The following is a 20,124-nucleotide window of genomic DNA, read 5'->3' on the forward strand; positions in this document are numbered from 1 at the left end:
GCTTTAGATTAATGAGCTATATTTAGCTTTCGTTGAATCCGCCCCATGCCAGCCTTCTCTCCTCAGGGAAGCAGACTCTCCTGACTCACTCACAGCCTGCTTCCCGGCCATGAATTGGATGTGATTGGTCAGTGTTAAAGCGCAAATAACCTCACCTGCTGATACTTTGTTACCATTCTGTGCTATTAGTCTCACAATCTCTTTTAGCACTTTGCACCATGCTGCTGCATAATCGCGTTCTTGCGTCTGGTCAACAAAATGCTGCTTCTCTCAGTGTGCTCATGCACCTTAAGTTTGAGGTATGGTTTAAGATGCCTTTGTTTTGATAAAATCAGATTAAAGCCACACTGTTGTATCTAACTTGTAGTGGCTCCACAGTGTTGCGGTTTATGTGTTTGCCTAGGAAGGGAAATATCCCCTGGTTTGGTCCTGACAGGAGGCACGTGTGTTAGAAATGTTACCTCTGCCTGCATCACTCACATTGTCGTGGCTTCTGTTTTTCCATCTCTTCAGTGCAGCTCTTCCCTGTAAAGCAGCCACATTGCAAAACTCATTTCAGTAAAAGTGTTTGTCTATAGCTTGAAGAAACGCTGGTGTGCTGTGTTTCAGGGGGACTCGCTGCGGACCAACATCCAGCTGGATTTTGGTGACGGCACAGCAGTTTCATACTCCAATCTGAGCTGGACCGAGGAAGGGATCAAGCACGTCTACAAGTCTGCCGGAATATTCCGTGTCACGGCGTTTGCAGAGAACACGCTCGGTTACGACACCACGACACTCTACCTGCACGTCACATGTAAGTGTCCACACTGTCACAAACACAACGCGTGCTGTTGCTTTCAACTGAAATCCTCTCTGAGAAGATGACTGCTGCTGTTCACTCTCTGTTTCATCGACATAAGAGACAAAACTGTCGATGCCGTCATCTGAGTCAACTTTTAGTTTGCACTCAAAGCAGTTAACTTAGTGCCCAGAAGCAGAGTGTTAGTAGACTTTTAATACTTTGTTTGCTTTTCAGGCCACAAAGCATTACTGATAAACACAGATGTGTATGACTACATCCATGAACATCAGTTAATGATGCGTTTCCTGTCTGTATACAGTGTGTTAAGATAGGAGAATGTTTATAATGTAGGAACAGAATGAGACTTTACAAACTGAACGGTCTGTAAAATCTCATTTTAAAAGCTCTGTTTTATTCTGACCCAGACGTGCTCATATTTTGTTATTGATTTGGTACAATGCACACACATACCCACTAAAGTTGTGTTAGGTAAGATGATAAAATGTTCAGATTTCACCCTCCAGCATGAACAGTAAGGTTGAAAGAAGGTTACACCAGGATGTAGCAAAGAGTTGTTAAAGATGGGTCAGTTTATTGGCACTGGTAAAGGGGTTAAAAAGAGAAATGTACATTTTTGTTGTTAAGAATATAATTTTATGTAAATTCACAAATACTGTTATGTTAAAAGAATATAGAAATTCTAATGTGCTTTTTGGTATTTTGGGCTTCCGGCACACTGTAAATATGTGGTTATGTAGTTGAGGAGTCAGAAGCAACACAGGTTTCTGACCGAGTCCCGCCATGTTAATTTAAACCTTCATTAAACATCTCTTTTGAAAGAAAAGTACCCGGTCTTGCTCGTGTTTCAAATGCCTGTTGCTGGACTGACTTCTAAAGGTGGTACAGAAGAGTGAAACAGAGCCCGACGGGCCCGTCATACTAGCTCAACCCTGTAGATCCAAACCATCAAATAATAGCCAGAAAATTTAGATTTTTTGGAACTGAGATGTTTTCTGAGATGTATTTTCATTATGTATTTATTATATCTTTGTTGTATCACATTTGATACATTGGGCATTTTTGGCAACTTTTTTGTTAACAACAATGTTAGTTTTAGACCAAACAAAGAGTTTTGTCAATAACATTTTGAAATTATGGAAGGTATTGATCAGAGAGACAGATCTCAGAAACTCGTATCAAATATGATACAAAGGACATTAAAGGGTTAAGAAGAGAGGTGATGATTAGTGAGCAGCAATCCAACTTCCTGCTGAGAAACAGCACTGCAGATGCAATGTTTGTTTCGAGAGTGTTGATGAACAAATGTAGATGACGTCAGAAGAGCCTCACTGTGTATTTGGAGATCAAGAGAAAGCGTATGACAGGGTGCCAAGAGAGAAACTGTGGTACTGCATGAATACGTCAGGAGCAAAGCGCAGAGTATGTGAAGGGCTGCAGGACATGTATGAGAACAGAGGGATGGTGGTGAGGTGTGCAGTGAGTGACAGATGGGTTCAAAGTAGGGGTGGGATTACATCAGGGATGCTCTGAGCCCTGCTTGTTTGCAGTGGGGATGGACAGGCTGACAGATGAGGTCAGGCAGGAGTCTCTGTGGACTCTGATGTTTGCCAAAGACATTGTGGTCTGTAGTGAGAGTAGGGAGCCTGGAGAGGTGGAGGTATGCTCTGGAGAAAAGAGGAATTAAAGGCTGTAGATGCAAGACAGAATAATTCAATTTGATTTGCAAGTCCAAAGACATGCAGCTTGTGGGGATAGGTTAATTGGATAATCCAAATTGCCACTAGGTGTGAATGTGAGTGCGAATGGTTGTCTGTCCCTGTGTGTTGGCCCTGCAACAGACTGGCGACCTGTCCAGGGTTCAGTTTTATTTATATAACGCCAAATAAGGACAACAGTCACCTCAATGTGATATGTGAGAATGTACATGTGTGAGAATGATGGGGAGACAACTGCAACAGTGGAGATGGATGACCGTCGAAAGCAACGTACAGGAGAGAGGTGAAGAAGAGAGTGCAGACAGGGTGGAGTGGGTGGAGACGAGTGAGAGGAAGAATATCAGCAAAGAATGAAAGGGAAGGTTTAGGTTTAGGATGATAGTATGACCTGCCATCAGTCAGTATGGTTTAGAGATGGTAGCACTGGGAAAAACATGGGAGGCTGAGCTGGAGGTACTGAGATGGAGAGATGAGATGGTTTGGACATGTGCAGAGCTGGGATTGTGAATATGATGGACAAAAATGTTGAATTTGGGCAGGAGAAATAGAGGGAAACCACAGAGAAGATTCAGGGATGTAGCGAAGGAGGCTTTAGAGGGTTGGCGTGACAGAGGAGGATGCTGGGACAGGGTGTGATGGAGGAAGAGGATCTGCTGTGATTTGTTTGTTTTTCCTTTTTTTAATTATTTAGACAAAAGAGTTGATCGCCTGGATATCACCCACCCAGCCAACATTAGCTTTGCTACTTAAGACCAGAATACTTTCTGAAGACATGAAGACGTTTGTGTCAGAGTCAGTAATGTTGGGACATGACTGTTGGTTCATATAAATGATGTAGTGTTGCTCACTATTTATACTGGAGATGGAAGAGAGACCTTCAGGCAATAGCAGGGATTTTTGTAGAAAGTCGCTGCTTCCTGTCTTCAAATAAATGAGAGAAAGCCTTTAGATGGATGGTCAGATGCAGTCCTTTTGGACATCAGCAATAAAAAAAACATCAAATGAAATTAAGTCACTTAATGCATTTTTTTGATCAGCAGTAAAATGTTTTTTCAGATGTGGATTTCACGGTACTTAGCTCCAGGTGGTATATTCGTTCACCTGAACGGCAACCACACTGTTGATCCACGCTAAACTCATTTCAAGTGAACTGTGCTCACCTATACAGGGTTTGTAATACAGCAGCTGTGATAAACAAGTTTTGGGAAAAAGGTCATAATAACCTTGCTTATGCAAGGTTTTACTGTGAGGAACAAACAGAGAAGTGAGCTTTTAAGGCCACTGCAGCTAATAGGCAGTTATCTGAGGATACGGCATCACAACAATGGATTACTTTTAAAGTGGAGCAGGTTTTACGCAGCAGCACAAATAACAAATTACTGGATCGTCATGCCTTCTAGCTTCTGTTCAGACAGCAACAAAACAGTGTATCACTTTAACTTTCCATGGAAATTATTCAAGCTGCTTTCTGTAAGTGTTGAATTGTCTCTCTGTTATTTTTGCTGATTTTTTTCAGTCAATTTTTTTTTCCAACAATATCTTTATTATTTTTTTTTACATTTTAATGACTTACAAACAGTCCAACATTCTAAATACTACATGTTTTCAGTCAATTTTAATTTAACCTCCTAAATTAAAAGTCAGCCAGCCTGCGCTGTATGTATATATTTCTGACAGGAACAATTTCAGCTGGATTTATTTCACAGTGTAGGTGATGCTTTCAGGGAGAAACGCCAAAAACTACTACAAACGATTTCTCAGCTGAGCATATTTAATACCAAACAATTCTCTCACCTTCTCCCATTCATACAAAGATACAGTACACACACACACACACACACACACACACACACACACACACACACACACACACACACACACACACACACACACGCAGCATCCGAAGTTGGGGATAAAGATTAGTTCTGCTTAAAGAGGATGAGCGCTAATAGAAGCCTCGGAGAAATGAGCACTACACGAACCTTTCGTTGGAGTTTTTCCATAAAAATAGTGTATTACATTTGTCCATGGCAGCAAACTTCATCTCTACGATTAGTGTAAACCATCCCAGACCCCTGTCAGGTCCCATTAGGTTCTTAGTGGGGAGGTTTGCAGTATTACCCAGAAGGTATTATGTCAAAAAATTCATGATGGTGTCAACATTTTTGGGAGTTTTTTGCTCGTCAGCACTAGTATCAGAGTGAAATGGTTCTGTTTTCTGTCAAACAATAATGTTACATATGTGCAAAAAATAGCTAAACTATCTGTTTGCCTGCTATATGTTTCATCTACATTTTCACAGACAGTAGCTGTCACCTGAAGTTTGCTCCTGTCACGTTACACCAGAATAAATATCTCAGAGTTGATGACATGAGACATTGGGAGTAGAGCTTATTCCTTCATGGAAAATTCAGGTCAGATGAATGAGTACTAGCACTGAAAATATATAAATAGTGTTAACTTATTAAAAGAAACCAGCAAACGTCCACTCCTGTTTCTTAAAGAATAAAAGGCGGGGTTTGTATTTAAAGACATTCACTTTTCTGGCTCAGCTGCAGTTTTGTTGAACTCTGACTGCTTCACACTGTGACAATTGGTCAGAAATGTAAAATGCAGTAAGAAAAGTCCAAACTATCCAAGTAAACATGTCAGTTGCGTCTCTTAATAGTCACGCAGCTTGATGGAAGCAGGCAGTGTGTGCAGCTACAGGTTAAATTTGGTATATCCTCCTCCAAATCACTCCACAGATCTTTTTAAGATTTAAGCTAATTAAGAAAAGTCACAAAGTGTGGTTTTGACGTTTTCAAAAGTTTGCCTTTATGCTTTGTAGATTAGAGATTAGATAAAACTTTATTAATCTCTCAGGTGGATTCCTCTGGGAAATTCATTACGGGCAATTGCAAAGAGCAAAACTTACATTACAAGTGCTAGCACATGGTCCACTTTGGTGGGGTTCCAGTTTGTCACGTACCTCCCAGTCTTGGTAATTTGGCACGCTCAGCCGGGTTCAAACGCTCAGGCAGCCTTTCCAGTGCAGGAGGACGGACATTACACAGGAGAAGATGAATGGAACAGCTGGAAAAGATGAGGCATTTTGCAGAGAAACCTCAGCAATCATTTTGTCACCGGGGCGCTTCTTCCTATCGCAGCGCTAAGACGGTGATCTTTACTGAGTCGCTCTCATTGAGAGGACGACTGCGGCGAGTCAAGCCTTCGTTAAATCGTTAGTATAAATGTTTACTGTGTTGATGTCATAGTTCACATGAATATCAGTCTCAAAGTTAGTTTAACCTGCTTTCTGGAATAGACCCAGGTGGACCTTCACTATAATAATTTATAGTGTACATAAATATAAATGAGTGTTATCCAACTGGGCATCTTTGGATCATTAGAGTTCTGTCTGTGATGCTCCTTAGCTTATAATATAAAGTGCCTCGAGATGTCTGTTGTTGTTCCATATAAATAAAACTGAATTTTCTGTTAGATGATTATAAAGAAGTGCATAAAGTGGATTTTGTGGTGTGGAGACAATAAAGAACAAAAAAAATAGAACTGTTTAATTCAACTTATCAGTTTATCAAACCATAATGTGCAGAAATGCAAACTCTATTTAAAACCCTTGTTTTGCCACAGAGAAAGCAATTACTTCTGTCAACTGTTTAAAAACACAGCACAGCAGGCAGAAAGAAAACTCTTCCATTTGCTGATTATTTTCTCTCCAAAATACAAGGCTGGAATAATTTAAAACAAACATGCGCCCAACTTAGAATAGTCATTATTAAGAAATGTACCGTCACAACTCGGATGAAGAAATAAATATGAATATGAATGAGAACAAGATCACACGAACATACAGTGTTTCATCTTCTGCCATCGCAGTGTGTGCATGGTTATAACAGGCCGCCATATATGTCTCACCTATTAGGCAGTCTCATTACACCTGCCAGCAGACTCGCACAGCCTAATTGGGAAGGTCTGTCTGACATGCATCGCAGTGATTGCAGTATAGAATTAGGCAATAAACTGCAGGGGGGGCTTCTATTACTTAGAAGCTGTTACATCATTTGATTGTCACACTGATAGATGTGACAATTATCTTGTTTCGAGTGACATAAAAAGTCCCCGACTGTTTAACTGTCCTCATAAAGATAAACTTTCTCAGTAATGTTGGATTGAGTTGCATCAACATGGTTACAGAAGTAAAGGTGTTACATTTTAGAGGATTTTCATCCATCACGTCGTAGTAACGGACACTCGGCTGCACCTTGAGAGTTCCTCACTATGAGTTTATATGATATTTCTTTTCACAGTGTTTGCATTTATCCATTTTTCTTAACCCACTTATTCTGTCCAGAGTTTGGGGGGCTGGGATGGGAGTGTGTCTTTACCCAAACTGCACCAGACATGTAGAGAAACAGAGACAGATGTATTCACCTCAGGTGCAGATCTTTGAACTGTGGGAGGAAACCCGAGTGCACTGAACAAGCTTCGCACCCCATGTACCGCCAACTGCCTTTTTTGTATTTGAGTGAGAAGCACGATCTGAAGTCTGCCTCATTAACTGAATCCGTGTACGACATCAACCCGTCTGTCCTGTTTCTTTCTTAGGTCCAGTGGAGCATGTCCAGCTTCTTGCTCCCTTTGTGGTCATAAGAAACAAGGAAGTGAACATCACAGCGGTGGTCTTACCCAGCCACTCACGCACAGTCACTTACTTCTGGTGGTTAGGAAACAATACTGAGGTAACGTCTGCAAAGAAAGACTCATTAAAGACATTTTCATTGAAATTTCTGTGGCTTGCGATTTAGATTTCAGTTGTTATTTTTTTAAGCTGTATAGTAAGTGCTGCTGTTAGTAGACTGCTTAATATAAATGCTCTTATCTGTGCTTGAGAAGTGTTTTTAATGTTTAAGAAGAACAAAGCAACAAAAGAGAGATCCAGAGCCAAGTCCTCAAAAGTGATAGAACATGTCTCGTGTGCTTAGAGCACGCTCAGGTTAACATTAGCTGAAAGGTCGTCTCGTGTCTTAATCACATAGTGATGCTTGGTCAGGATCTCTCGGCATCACATTTTTACACTCATTATGTATTAAAAAGCCAATTAGTGTCATTTTTGATTGGACAGGGCAGATTGACAGGCTTAATACAGAGCTAATAAACTTGTGTAGGACCTCAGGTTTGATGCTTGTATTATAGAAATTACTATGATAATGAATCAGAACCAAGACTCACACGTTTGTCCGGTTGTTAGGTGATGATGATGAACCCTGCTTCCGGGTCCAAACTACTCTGTGTTTATTGAGGCTGTTGTGTTTCTAACAGGTTTTAATGTTTTGTATCTTGTTCTATTTAATCTGAACAAGAACCTAAAAACAGTCAGTGATCCCTGTCGGCCTCTCTGAGTTTGGTTGATTGAATCTTTATTTTGAACATGTTGAAAAAGTATAACAACATAGAATTAAAACCAGACAAACAAACAAAGCAAAACAAAAGGAAAATGAGCAACCACAAATAACTTTCATGTTCAAAAAGGAGCAGGAAGAAGCATAAGCTTATTTAATCCCACCCCCTTTTCCACTATCTAGTAATCAACAGAATACAGAAATCCTCCTTACAATTACATTATATGTTACATGTATTTAAAAAAAATAAATAATTATATGTATATCTATCTTTCTATCTATCCATATATACATGTATACACATACACACACATATACTCATTTTCAAAAACCCCAGTTACACCTCAAAGGATACACAACCTACAGATATATACACCCAAAATACACGTGCACCCACACACACATGAAAATATTGGACAAGAACAGCCTATCAAATTTCTACCTCGTCCTTGTACCCTGCAAAAACCATCTCCTTAAACTGCTGTTTAAACTGCGCCATGCTTGGACTTTGCTTCATATCTTTACTTAGTCTGTTCCACAGCTTCACTCCACACACAGAGATGCAAAAACCTTTTAATGTTGTACGGATACGAGGATGTTTTAAATGTAATTCCCCCCTCAAATTGTATCCCCGTTCTCTTTTAGAAAACAGTTTTAGAATATTGTCAGGAAGCAGGTTATTTATTGCTTTATACATAATTTATGCAGTGAGAAAATGAACCAGATCTGTGAATTTTAGAATTTTTGATTTTAAGAATAGTGGATTTGTATGATCTCTGTAACCAGTTTCATGGATTATCCTTATGGCCCTTTTTTGTAATATAAAGATTGATGATAGCAGACGTTTGTAAGTATTGCCCCAAACCTCTGCACAGTAATTCAAATACGGTGCAATCAGGGAACAATAGAGAATGTGTTTGACTTTACTCAAGATTGAAACACTTCTTCCAATTTTGTTATCTATATGATTTATATGTGACTTCCAGTAATATTTTTTTCCTATAATCAGACCAAGAAACTTATATTCAAGTACTCTTTCAATTTCCACACCATCTATATGAATTCGCACTTGCATTTCTAAGGGAATTCCTAAATAAGACTATTTTAGTTTTACTTAGATTTAGCGATAGTTTGTTCCTGTTAAACTATTTTTCAATTTTGCACATTTCTGAAGTAATTGTATCCAGCAGCTCCTTTAGATTCCCACTAGAACAAAAAATATTTGTGTTGTCTGCAAATAATACTAATTTTTAATACATCAGATGCCTTGTAAACATCATTTATATAAATAATACATTTTGGACCCAGTACAGAGCCCTGTGGAACACCACAAGTAATGTCCAAGCATGATGAGGAATGGACACTCAGCTTCACAAATTGTTTCCTGTCACTTAAATAGTTTTTCACCCAGTGCAGTACAACCCCCCTGATCTCATATCGTTCCAGTTTATTAATTAATATGTCATGATTGATTGTGTCGAATGCTTTTTTAAGATCCAAAAATAGTCCAGCTGCATATTGTTTCTGATCTATAGCATTTATAATATCTTCAATTGATTCGATTAATGCCAGTGATGTTGATCTTTTTGATCGGAATCCATATTGACTGTCAGAGAGTAATTTATGTTTATCTAAGAATTTGTCTAATCGTTTATTAAACAGGTTTTCTAGGATTTTGGAGAATTGTGGAAGTAAAGAAACAGGCCTGTAATTTGTGAAGTGGTGTCTATCCCCAGTTTTATACCACGACACAACTTTAGGTATTTCTGTTTATTATTAGTTTTACTACCACTCTTCATTGTAAAGCTCAGTTTTTAAAACCTTACGATGTAACAGCCCAGCACTTGCAGCAGTATATTAATGACTAACCTCGTATTGTGGATGGGTTATCTCAGTTGTTCTCCTGACTGAAGTTTGGTTCGTTTACAGCATCCTGCAATTGCATTTGTCTCTAACCATCAGGAACCCTCACGTTAACTTTTATCGAGTGGAAAAAAGTTAGCGTTCATCCTTCAGCTTCACTGTGTTTATGTTATGCTAACATAGCTGTATAGCTAGCAATCACGTAGCACATCATTATATACCAGCTAGCCCAACTTCAGTAACCCTACAAACACCACTGCTGTTTAGTTGTCGGTCTCCTTTTATGTTGGAAGTGCTAGCAGAGCTGTACGTTTTCATTGTTCAAGAATCCATCAGTCAGGACATGGTATATCATGTTTAGGTGGAAACTAGTGAGCTAACTCCCTGCTAACTTCAAACTCCATTAAACTTAATAAATCCTGTTTTCATTGATGCCTGCATGTTAAACTTTATAGTTACACCTGGTAAAGCAGCCACACTGATCATTTTATTAAAGAATTTAGACAGTTTTTAACTCTCAGTGATGCTGCAGTGTTCATTTGACTTTGGGACCTGAAGCGGAGTTTGGACCCGGAAGCGGCTGATGACGTTAGACTTAAAGACCAGATTCCTCTTCCACATCTGTTGTGATGCGGCCATGGTAACAATTGCTGGAATTGTTAGAGTATATGTATTTCACTGATTCTGTTTGGATCTGCTTTTTTGTTTTGTTTTTTAAAGCAGAAACAACACTTTTAAGCTACTACCGAAACTATCACTATAATTTCAGTCATCTTTTGTTTGGTAGGGCCTAAACTCTCACTGTGTATACTTATAAATGAGTACCTGTTACAGTTTTTATAACATACTACTTCATGTTCCTCCTCATGAGGGATTTTGGTGCCAAGGTGTGCAGTTTCACCAATGTTACACGTTGAACTTGGAAAGAAATTGGGACATTATTATGTTTACCTGTAACTTAAAAACTGTGCTTGCAGCCGGTGATAACTTTGGATGGAAGCATCTCGCACACCTTTCAGAGTGAGGGAATGCACACCATAACTGTTCAGGTGGCTGCCAGCAACACCATCTTGCAGGACACTAAGACTATAGCAGTCAAAGGTCAGTATTTGTTAACTGTGTTCCCGGAGCTGGTAACAACACATAACTGCAGTTTAATGGGAGGCAGTTAAATACTTTTTATTTAAGTCCTCCAATTTTACTGTTTTCTTTTATTTTTACCCTGTATAAGATGTAAAACAGCTCCTACTTGACTAAAATATATCACATTACTGCTGGAACCTCTAAAGAATATGTCTTCATTTAAAATGAAGTGATCCAGCAGCAAGTATCTGTAAAATGCAATGATTTATTACCAGAGAATGGGTTGGCGTAAAGCTGTGACATTTTCTAATTATCTAGAAGTGCATCTGGTACATTTAGCCAAAGGGAAGTGCGGGGGATATGAGAAAGCCTCTTCTTTTCATCAAGTGTTAACTACCTGAAACTCACTGAGAATAATGCCTTCAGATGGGAGTGAATTAATGGCTGATTCTCCCCTGACTCTCCTCGACAGAATTCTTCAAATCTCTACTTTTATCTTTCTCCCCTAATCTGGACGAGTTCAACCCTGACATACCCGAGTGGAGACAGGATGTGGGGAGAGTAATTAAGAAGGCTCTGCTCCAAGTGAGTGATTTTCATTTTCTCTCTGCTTCCTTCTCTCTTCCTTCCCTTCCATCCTTCCATTTCTCCATCTTGAGATTCTTTCCATTCCATCGTTTTTTCTTTACTCCTACTTTCCGTCTCATCCTGCTATTTCTCAATTATTTCATATACCCCTTTGCGGTCCAATACTCTGGGCTCACTGGTGCAGCGAGAGAACGCCCTCGGCCACCCCGTGATTCATCATCAGACAGGTGTGAAGACGACTCTGCTTTCCTTCTCTCCCGAGACGCCTTCACGAGCGCCGATTTCTTAATTTTAAAGTCAGAAAATGAACTTCAAGCCTAGGAGACCAAGGAGTGACGATACCTGTCACTGTGGCTAATGTGTGTTTGTGTGTGCGCACTTGATCGTAGGAGGTGTGCGAGTGTGTGTGGGAAGCTCACCCATCACTGCTAAGTGCTACTCATCTCCCCATCCACAGCTCATGAATAGAGTGCTGCATTTTTTTGCTGTGCTCTTAGCCATCTTAACAGCGTATCGAGCATTTGGAGCTGCAGGTGGGAGCCTTTGGAGGAACGTTTAAAGTGGTTCAAGGGGAGCTCGTGTGTAACCCGGATAACCCCAGAGTCAGACCTGTGTTTGCGAGCTGATTGTTTTAGCGTTCGCTGTGAATTTTGTGCCGCTTCGCTTCAAGTAATTTGCCTTAAAAGTGATTTTAGCTTTTCTTCATCATGTTGTTTATTAGCAATAACAAGACTCCACTAAAGCAGTTAAGGCTGAACTGATATTAACGATCCTGCGGACAGACTTGTGTTATTTATTCCAACTTGACTCCCTCTTAAATAAATCACTGAAGTTATTGATGTCTTCTCAAGCTATTGAAAGCTTGTGCACTTCACTAATTACCAAAGTTAAATAGAGCTCTGATGCTGGTGTTAATTCACTCATGATTAAACCATTTCAGCATGTGAGAAACGGTGTGGATGTCTGAAGTTTAGGCTCTCAGCTTTTTAGAATCTTTGAAAAGTTCATATTTCAATTTTACCTTTTTCTTGCTACTCAGTTGGATTAATTGTTCCTCCCTTTTTTCTCAGCAATCTAAAACAGTCGAATAAAGTGACCCTGTGAGCCTAAACTTCAACCTTGTTTTTATTTTTATGTATTACTATGATGTCTGTCCCTGAGATGCAATGTCAAATAGTCACCAGTTAAAACTACAAACCCGAGGCTACAGTCCCACACACAGATACACATTCCTGTCTTAATGAGGACACACACAAGTTTTTGTTATGCTGTTTCAGTTTCAATACAAAGCAAACTGCAAAGTTAGAAATAAGAACATTTAACATCTCCACAGTGATTCTGTGGTAGAAACAGGGCTGTGTTACCTGTTAGTCGCAGGTCAACAGACATCAGTGTGGCTACTGCGCGATTAGCTTCATGTTAGCATGCTGTCAAACAGCTAATACTGTGTTAGCAGCAGTGGTTGCTTTTTTGGGAGAACAGTTTGTACGCGGTCTTCTTTTTCCTCCATGCAAAAACAGTAAAAGTTATGTTCATATCTTCCTTCCTCAGAAGCTGTTGATGTTTTTAATCTGGTCATGTCTGAGGCCTGCATTGAAATTGCAGCTGCAACTACAAGTGATCAGGAAGGGGCTTCCAGTAAGGAAGTTGTCCAATACTGGGAGATAAATTGTCATAAATTGCAGGGACTGACTTTTTGCACATCTATGTTCCTTCCCGTGCTCTTCGGTCTCAGGATTCTGGATTTCTAAAAGTTCCTAAGGCCAGAAAAAAAGACTATTGGGGAACGTGCTTTTTCTTTTTGTGCCACTTTTTTGTGGAACAACCTCCCTCAACATATTAGGCAGGCATGCTCTGTGGAGGTTTTTAAAGCTAAGCTTAAGACCCACTTGTTCACCCTATCCTATGTCCGTTAGTTTTTAAATTACTATCAGTTTTAACTTATACTGTTTTTTCTGTACTGGATGTATTTATTTTTTAATCTTTTATCTTCGAATAACTTTTCAGCACTTTGTTTGAAAGCACTTTATAAATAAAGTTATTATTATTATTATTATTATTATTATTATTATTAAGGAACTATTAATAAGCAGTAATAATGAATATTAATAGTTAGCAAAATTAATAACTAAATACAAAAATAATGTTGTTGTGGTGGTGTTTTAAACACAGAATGACAGGTATGTTGGTGAAAGATGTTGGCAATACAATTTTTTAAGTTGTCTTAAATCAAATCGTCTGCTCACGGACGGCTGCCCCGACCTGAGTCTGGCTCTGGTGGAGGTCACTTCCTGTTAAAGGGAGGTTCTTCCTTTTCATTGTTGCCAAGTTCTGCCTCAGACATTGTTTAGCTTGCAGTATAAAAGCAAGTGTTGTTGTGAAGTAAAAGTACTCTGAACAGGATTTTAAACAAATTTGTGGTTTGAAAACAAATTTCTTAATTAACTAATTTTAATGTTCTGTTAAGCAGCAGTAAAGAGATGCATTGCCTCAGATTACCTTTACCTTTGAATATTATTTGTGGTTTTAACTACATGTCTTGAGAACGTCACCTTTAAGCCACTGTTGAAGAAAAACAATCAGTCCTAAGGCATGCTGATACAGTGTGATTTAGACCTGTGCAAACAGTGGAAGAAATGTGGGAGCACAAGTGGCCCGCAGGTGATTTTTTTCTCCGTTACTTCTCCCTCATTGTGAGTCATGTCAAGTGTCTGCTTCAAATGCTTTTGTCCTCCTTTACATCACAGTTACCACCTACACTTGACTGCACTGTGTTCACAGCTCAACCGCCTGTCTTTCCTGTAGTCTGGGCCTACGGGTAGCTTTTATTGAGGCATGACATGCAGAATCAAAAGTCTGGATTCATAATAATAAATTGATTCAGTTTTTTTTTTCTCAGTGAAATGGGCCATTTGTGTTGTGGAGAAGGATAATTACTCTACTTTCACACCGAGAACTCTGGTGCACTCGGTTTATCACATGCTGAGTTTCAGTGCCATAGTACACATTAGAGGGCTGTGTCATCAATCATAGAACTAAGATTACAATACATAACCATGCAGTTCTTCTTGAAGTGAAATCCATATGAAAAAGTAGAGCGACAGTTGCTATATGTGTTTTTCTTTTTTCCGTTATATTACACTAGTGTCTGAATTGCCACTTTTCATCTTTTCGTATTACGCCGTCAGACTTTCATATCAGGTACTTGTTTATGTGAAAGGGCTGTAGATCTGTTTATGTGTTTGCATCTGACACAAAGTTCATTTCCAGACAAACATATTGTCCAAGTGGTGACAGGAAGGGTTATTTTTCCTCCATTTTGTTATGGCTGAGGAGTCTTGGTGGAGACACAGGCCAGTCCACAACTGATGGCATTTCAACATAGTAAACAACTCCCAAACAATAAAATAGGAGATGAGGAAGAGAACAAATCGCAATTAAAGTCAAGGTCCATTTAACGGAGGTGCACCACTGCCGAATGTATCATGTCATGATTTTGCACTCTTCGCCTATAGGCTCATTTCATTTCCAGCGCTTCTGCTGTTCCTGAACGTGCGTTCAGCAATCAAGGTTATTTCAGTCCACTCTGTCTTTCCTTAGCCACCTCCCTTTCATATTCCCTTAACGTTTCTCTGCTCAGACTCATATAGTTTACAGTGTTCATCCTCCTCCATAGCTTCCCTCGAAGGTTAATGCAAGCTATCAAGCTATTGTCTCTTTATTGCTTCCCCAGAGGCGCTGATTTTCTTTTTTATCCATCTGAAGCGTGGTAAACCATCCACTCTGATGTGATACTCTCGTCATTTGAATCTGCTGTCAGTTGTGATGTTGACAATTAACTTACTTTCAAATGACTGGAATGCATATGAAGCTTTAGGAGTGAAGAAAACCTTTGAAATATTAATAATAATGAAAGGTAGTACCATCTTCATCTCCAGAGGAGGAGTCCCACTGATGTCGGTGATCACCTGACCTTCATTTTCACAGCAACACAAGGCTTGAAATCTCAGATGTTTATCAACAAGAATGGAATTATATCTTTTGGTATTTCATTTTATTTATTATTTGTTTTTTTAGGAGTATTTTTCCTCTCCCTGACCTGTGCACCTGGGATGGTCCATGGACAAACTTTAGACAATGTTGGGAAAGGATAATGTAAAGTCGATAGAGAGAAATGGCAGTCGACAGTAAATCTACATTTCTGGTTAATTATTTTTCTTTGATTACATTTCATCATATTCCTTTTTGCTTAGTTTCAACAAGAATTGGAAAAAGTTTGTATTTACTTCTTTCATATCCTTTTTAATAGATTCTGGTAAGAAAAAGCATCATCTATCCCTGAAATGGGCTCATGGTGCGACACCCAGTCAATTCCTGACTGATATGACATTGGTGGTTCCAGAAAGATGAATCCGACTGCTTATGAAAATTTTTCTGCTTCTTCCTGAACTGCCAGCAATTTCTTTAGGTTCACCTAGATTAGGTTTTAATCTAGGTGCTGATGACAGCACCTAGATTAAAACCAAGTGAATTGTGACCTAATAATCTATCTCAAATCAAATCAAATCACAATAAAAGTGATTTGATTTGATTTGATTTGAGATAGATTATTAGGTCACAATTCACTTGGTTTTAATCTAGGTGCTGTCATCAGAACAAAATGTTCATTTGTTGGAACAACCTGGAGAACATACCTGGAAAAACATGTGAGCTTCCCACCAGCCATTCTAGGTGGCATGCTAACATGCTAAGCTAAGAAAGAGAGGTTAACATTTAGTTGAAAGTTTTACTACAACAATGTTCATGCTTAGAGAGAAAGGCAACAGTAGTTAAAGAGTTGTTTTTATTGTTTTAATAATTCAAGGGCAACATCTGGGTGTCTGCATGTCTTAAATATTGTTTAAGCTACAAACACAAAATCATTTCCAAAACCCTGAAATGTCAGTAGAGGTTATCTGCTTTACATTTAAACTAAAGCGTTTCACGTCAAAAACTGAAAAAGAAGTGAAAGTGTAGCAAGATAATAACTTTCAGAGTCCCTCTGGAGTTTATCTTCTTCAAATAGTATTTCTTGAAATGAACTTGCAAAATATTGCATTGTGAAATCTTCATATCAAACCAAATTGAGCCGACTTCCCTGCAGCCTGTCCTCTCTGAGGATCTCACCTCTCTTCCTGTTTACCATCCCGATTTAATTTTTGTATCCGTGATGAATTTGCAGTATATCAGATGATCCTCCAGATTTTTAAACTAAGGACAGATTGCTGTGCAAGTCAACATGGTCCAAGCGCACTGATTTTTTTTCTTTTTTTCCCCACAGGCTATTGCCTCCTTTGTCATCCCATTCACTTTATCTCCCTCTCCACTGCCTCTTCGCCATTGCAAGACACGCCAATGGCTATCATTTGTCCACTGCTTTGTTACTCAAATAGTGATTTTTCTGCTTGATAATTGATGTGCTTTGCCTTTACCTGCTACGTTGTCCACCCCAGGCCAGAGGGAAAACATAAAAACATCAAAGGCTCTAGAATGAAGAGTGATTGCCACACGGCGCTGCCCCCATTCTTGCTTGTACTGCATAAACTGTTAAAAGCTAATGGCTTGAAAAAATAACAGAAACAGTTATTGACCCATTAAAAATGCGTTTTTGACATGGCTAGAAACTGCAGCCTCAAAGCATTTATCCAATTGTTCTCTGTAATTAATGAATACATGCTGATTGGTTAGAGGGCATTTTTGACTTGGAGGAACTGTTTAAACATCTCTGGTTACATTTAATGTAAAACAGCTGAAAACAGTGAACACTGCCCCACAAAAACTCAATTAAAACTTTGTTATCTAGAATCTTCTTTAGATACCAGAATCCTGAGTCTTACATTTACACCATCTAATAGTAGTTGTCAGCATTTCTATTAAAACGACTGCAGTCATTCTATAAACTTAACTGAGCAGAAATTGCAGAAATATCCAACTCAGACACTCTGGCATTGAACATTATGCACACTACGAACACCGTCAAGTGAAAACTCTGTTCTTTTCTGAAAAGTCATGCTTGGGAAAGTGTTTTGTGTGTCCATTTATGGGCTTGTGATAAAGGTCAACACTTTTTGTGAGTCTTTGTAGCTCTGCAGCACTATTTGTATCTCTGTCTCTCTTTCTGTGTCACTCTTGTGAAGCAGAACAGCTGTTAGGGACAATATTAGACCATGAACACGGTTATTCTGCTGTCAGTTTTCCAGAATGCTGGTGATGGTTGCCTCAAATGCTAAAGATCGCATGATGTCTGTAAACACTAATAGCAGACATGCTATTCGACTATAATATAATATAATGCTATAATGTTGAATGGCTCACACAGCCCAGACCCATCAGGGCACGGACACTGGGCCTTTGGGGATGTCAGGGTGGGTGTCTGATACCAGACACTGGCAACAATCCTTCCCTCTCCACCCGGTGGTGAAGTAGATCCGCTGTATCCTGTTGAATAATCCACAATCTTCCGCTTCCACAAAGTCAAATTGTGATTGCAGGATAAACAGGGTATTCCAGACAAAAGTTTTTCTCTGGGTCTACCCTGGGAAGACCTACCAAAGGAGGTGCTGAGGAGGTATCCTGACCAGATGCCAAATCTGGGTTTCTGTGTCACTGTAATCCTGGGAGCTGTGCTGTCTTGGGCAGTAGATAACATATCTATTTACATGGAAAACTTCACCAGAATGCAGTGGATCTGATGATTTGTTTTTGAGTGTAGCAGGGTTGCAATTGCTTACCGACTGCGGTGGTTTGGGAATGTCTTTGCCATTTGGAGGAATGAGCTTAATCTGAATGAATCTAGATGGGTAGATGGGTGTTACAGGAGAATATGGCATCAGTTTTGGCATGTCAGGACACAATTTTCTCAGCAGAGCAATGTATTGTATTGACATGCACAAAACTATTTACTTTCCCTGTCAGTGGTTTTAATGTTGTTCCGATTCAATTCAGTTTTATTTACACAGCGCCAAATCACAACAACAGTCGCCTCAAGGAGCTTTATATTGTAAGGAAGACCCTACAATAATAGATACAGAGAAACCCAACAATCATATGACCCCCTATGAGCAAGCACTTTGGCAACAGTGGGAAGGAAAAACTCCCTTTTAACAGGAAGAAACCGACAGAACCAGGCTCAGGGAGGGGCGGGGCCTAAAGACATGCTGTTTACGGACTGAGATGCCTCTTTATTTGTTTAGTGTTTTTGAACTATGATGGGTTTAGAAAAATATAAATGGACTGGTAATTATAGAGTGCTTTCCTACTCAGGTGATGAGTCAAAGGGCTTTTTGAGTTGTCAGCGTAAAATAACCATTGCTGTAGTTTTCCCTCACCACCATATTAGCTTAAAACATTATACAGAGCAATTTAATGTCTGACTGACACAAACTGTAAGGGAAGAGTCAAAAGTGATATAATGGCACAAATGGTTACAAAAACAGTTTGAAGATGATCGACATCTAAACGCTTGTTAACTCTCAACCTTACGATCTGAACAAATACAACCAGTTAATTTGAGCAGAAACTCACAGGCAGGTAATTATATCTTAGTGGGAGACTGAACACGTAATTAAGTTCCATCTTAAGACTGCAAAGGAATCTTCCGATGGGTCATTACACTCAATCCTACAGTTTCTGACAATAGACATAAATGTGCAATATGTAGTGTTTCAGTGTAAAGTCAGATGAGTTTTCTTGTAATGAAACTGTTCAGCAGATAAAATGTCTTTGTGTTATCTTACAGTGTGTAGTCATTCTGAGCTGCTTGGTAACTGCTACTCTTTGTAATCTAGCTGCTTTTGTCCCAGCGGGAGCGAATGCAGCAATCACACACCAAATGAAGCTAGCATTGTCTCACCTTCAACCCAAGACACATCTTCTTGAGTCTATAGCCATTTTCACACTGCAGTCGTGACATTAGACATTACCCAGTGAGGACAAATATTCAACACAGTTAAATCTGAAATGTAATGGTCTTCATGATCTCCAATACTGTCTGACGGTTAATTGTGCCAATTTCGCCAGGTTAGTGAATTCACAGTGAGTCAGCGTGCTCTGCATCCTCTGCCTAAACTGAGTAGTTACATCAGTGCGAATACACGTGACAAAGACTAACTCCTATTGCATACTCAACAACTTCGGACAACGTTACAACCAAAGCTTGAGCTGAATTTTTCACTGGTGACAGACTTTGTTACTTGATGGGAAATGATGGAAAACTCTAAAGGCTTCCAAACATTGTGGCAGATTAAAACTGTGAGGGTGGTAGAGGGTGTAGAGCAGAACAAAGGGTTCATCCAGCAGGAGAACACTTAAGAAAGATCCCAGTTCACATTTCCCTGTTGAGGCTCCACAGCTGCAGCGCCTTAACTGGGACTGCACTGTTATGATGGAGTTTGCATACAAAGTGATGACACAGTTGGTGCCTCTGGCTATCTTTTCTCTTCATGCATAGAATATTCTGTATATTGTTAATTATATATGAATTTTCTGTAACCCTGTCTCTCAAAATGACAGACAGCCTGCATTTTGAACCAGTTTCTCCCAAAGTGTCCAACATTTTCATGTGAAAACAGTTTATGTTCATCTATTCTCATGTAAATCTTAGTCACTTCTCAAAGCTGCTTCATAATGG

General features: G+C 39.3%; 1 protein-coding gene across 1 annotated transcript in view; it reads left to right on the plus strand.

The window, feature by feature from the left end:
* sorcs3a (sortilin related VPS10 domain containing receptor 3a) overlaps positions 1 to 20,124 on the plus strand; it is a 269,454-nt gene that overhangs the window by 237,108 nt on the left and 12,222 nt on the right. Inside the window, exons 19-22 of the mRNA XM_080881313.1 lie at positions 610 to 796; positions 7,129 to 7,262; positions 10,763 to 10,886; positions 11,341 to 11,453. Of these exons, the coding sequence (XP_080737439.1) occupies positions 610 to 796; positions 7,129 to 7,262; positions 10,763 to 10,886; positions 11,341 to 11,453 (558 nt within the window). The remainder of the gene's footprint in view (positions 1 to 609; positions 797 to 7,128; positions 7,263 to 10,762; positions 10,887 to 11,340; positions 11,454 to 20,124) is intronic.

This window comes from Rhamphochromis sp. 'chilingali', assembly GCF_963969265.1.
Source record: "Rhamphochromis sp. 'chilingali' genome assembly, chromosome: 4".
Taxonomy (NCBI): domain Eukaryota; kingdom Metazoa; phylum Chordata; class Actinopteri; order Cichliformes; family Cichlidae; genus Rhamphochromis; species Rhamphochromis sp. 'chilingali'.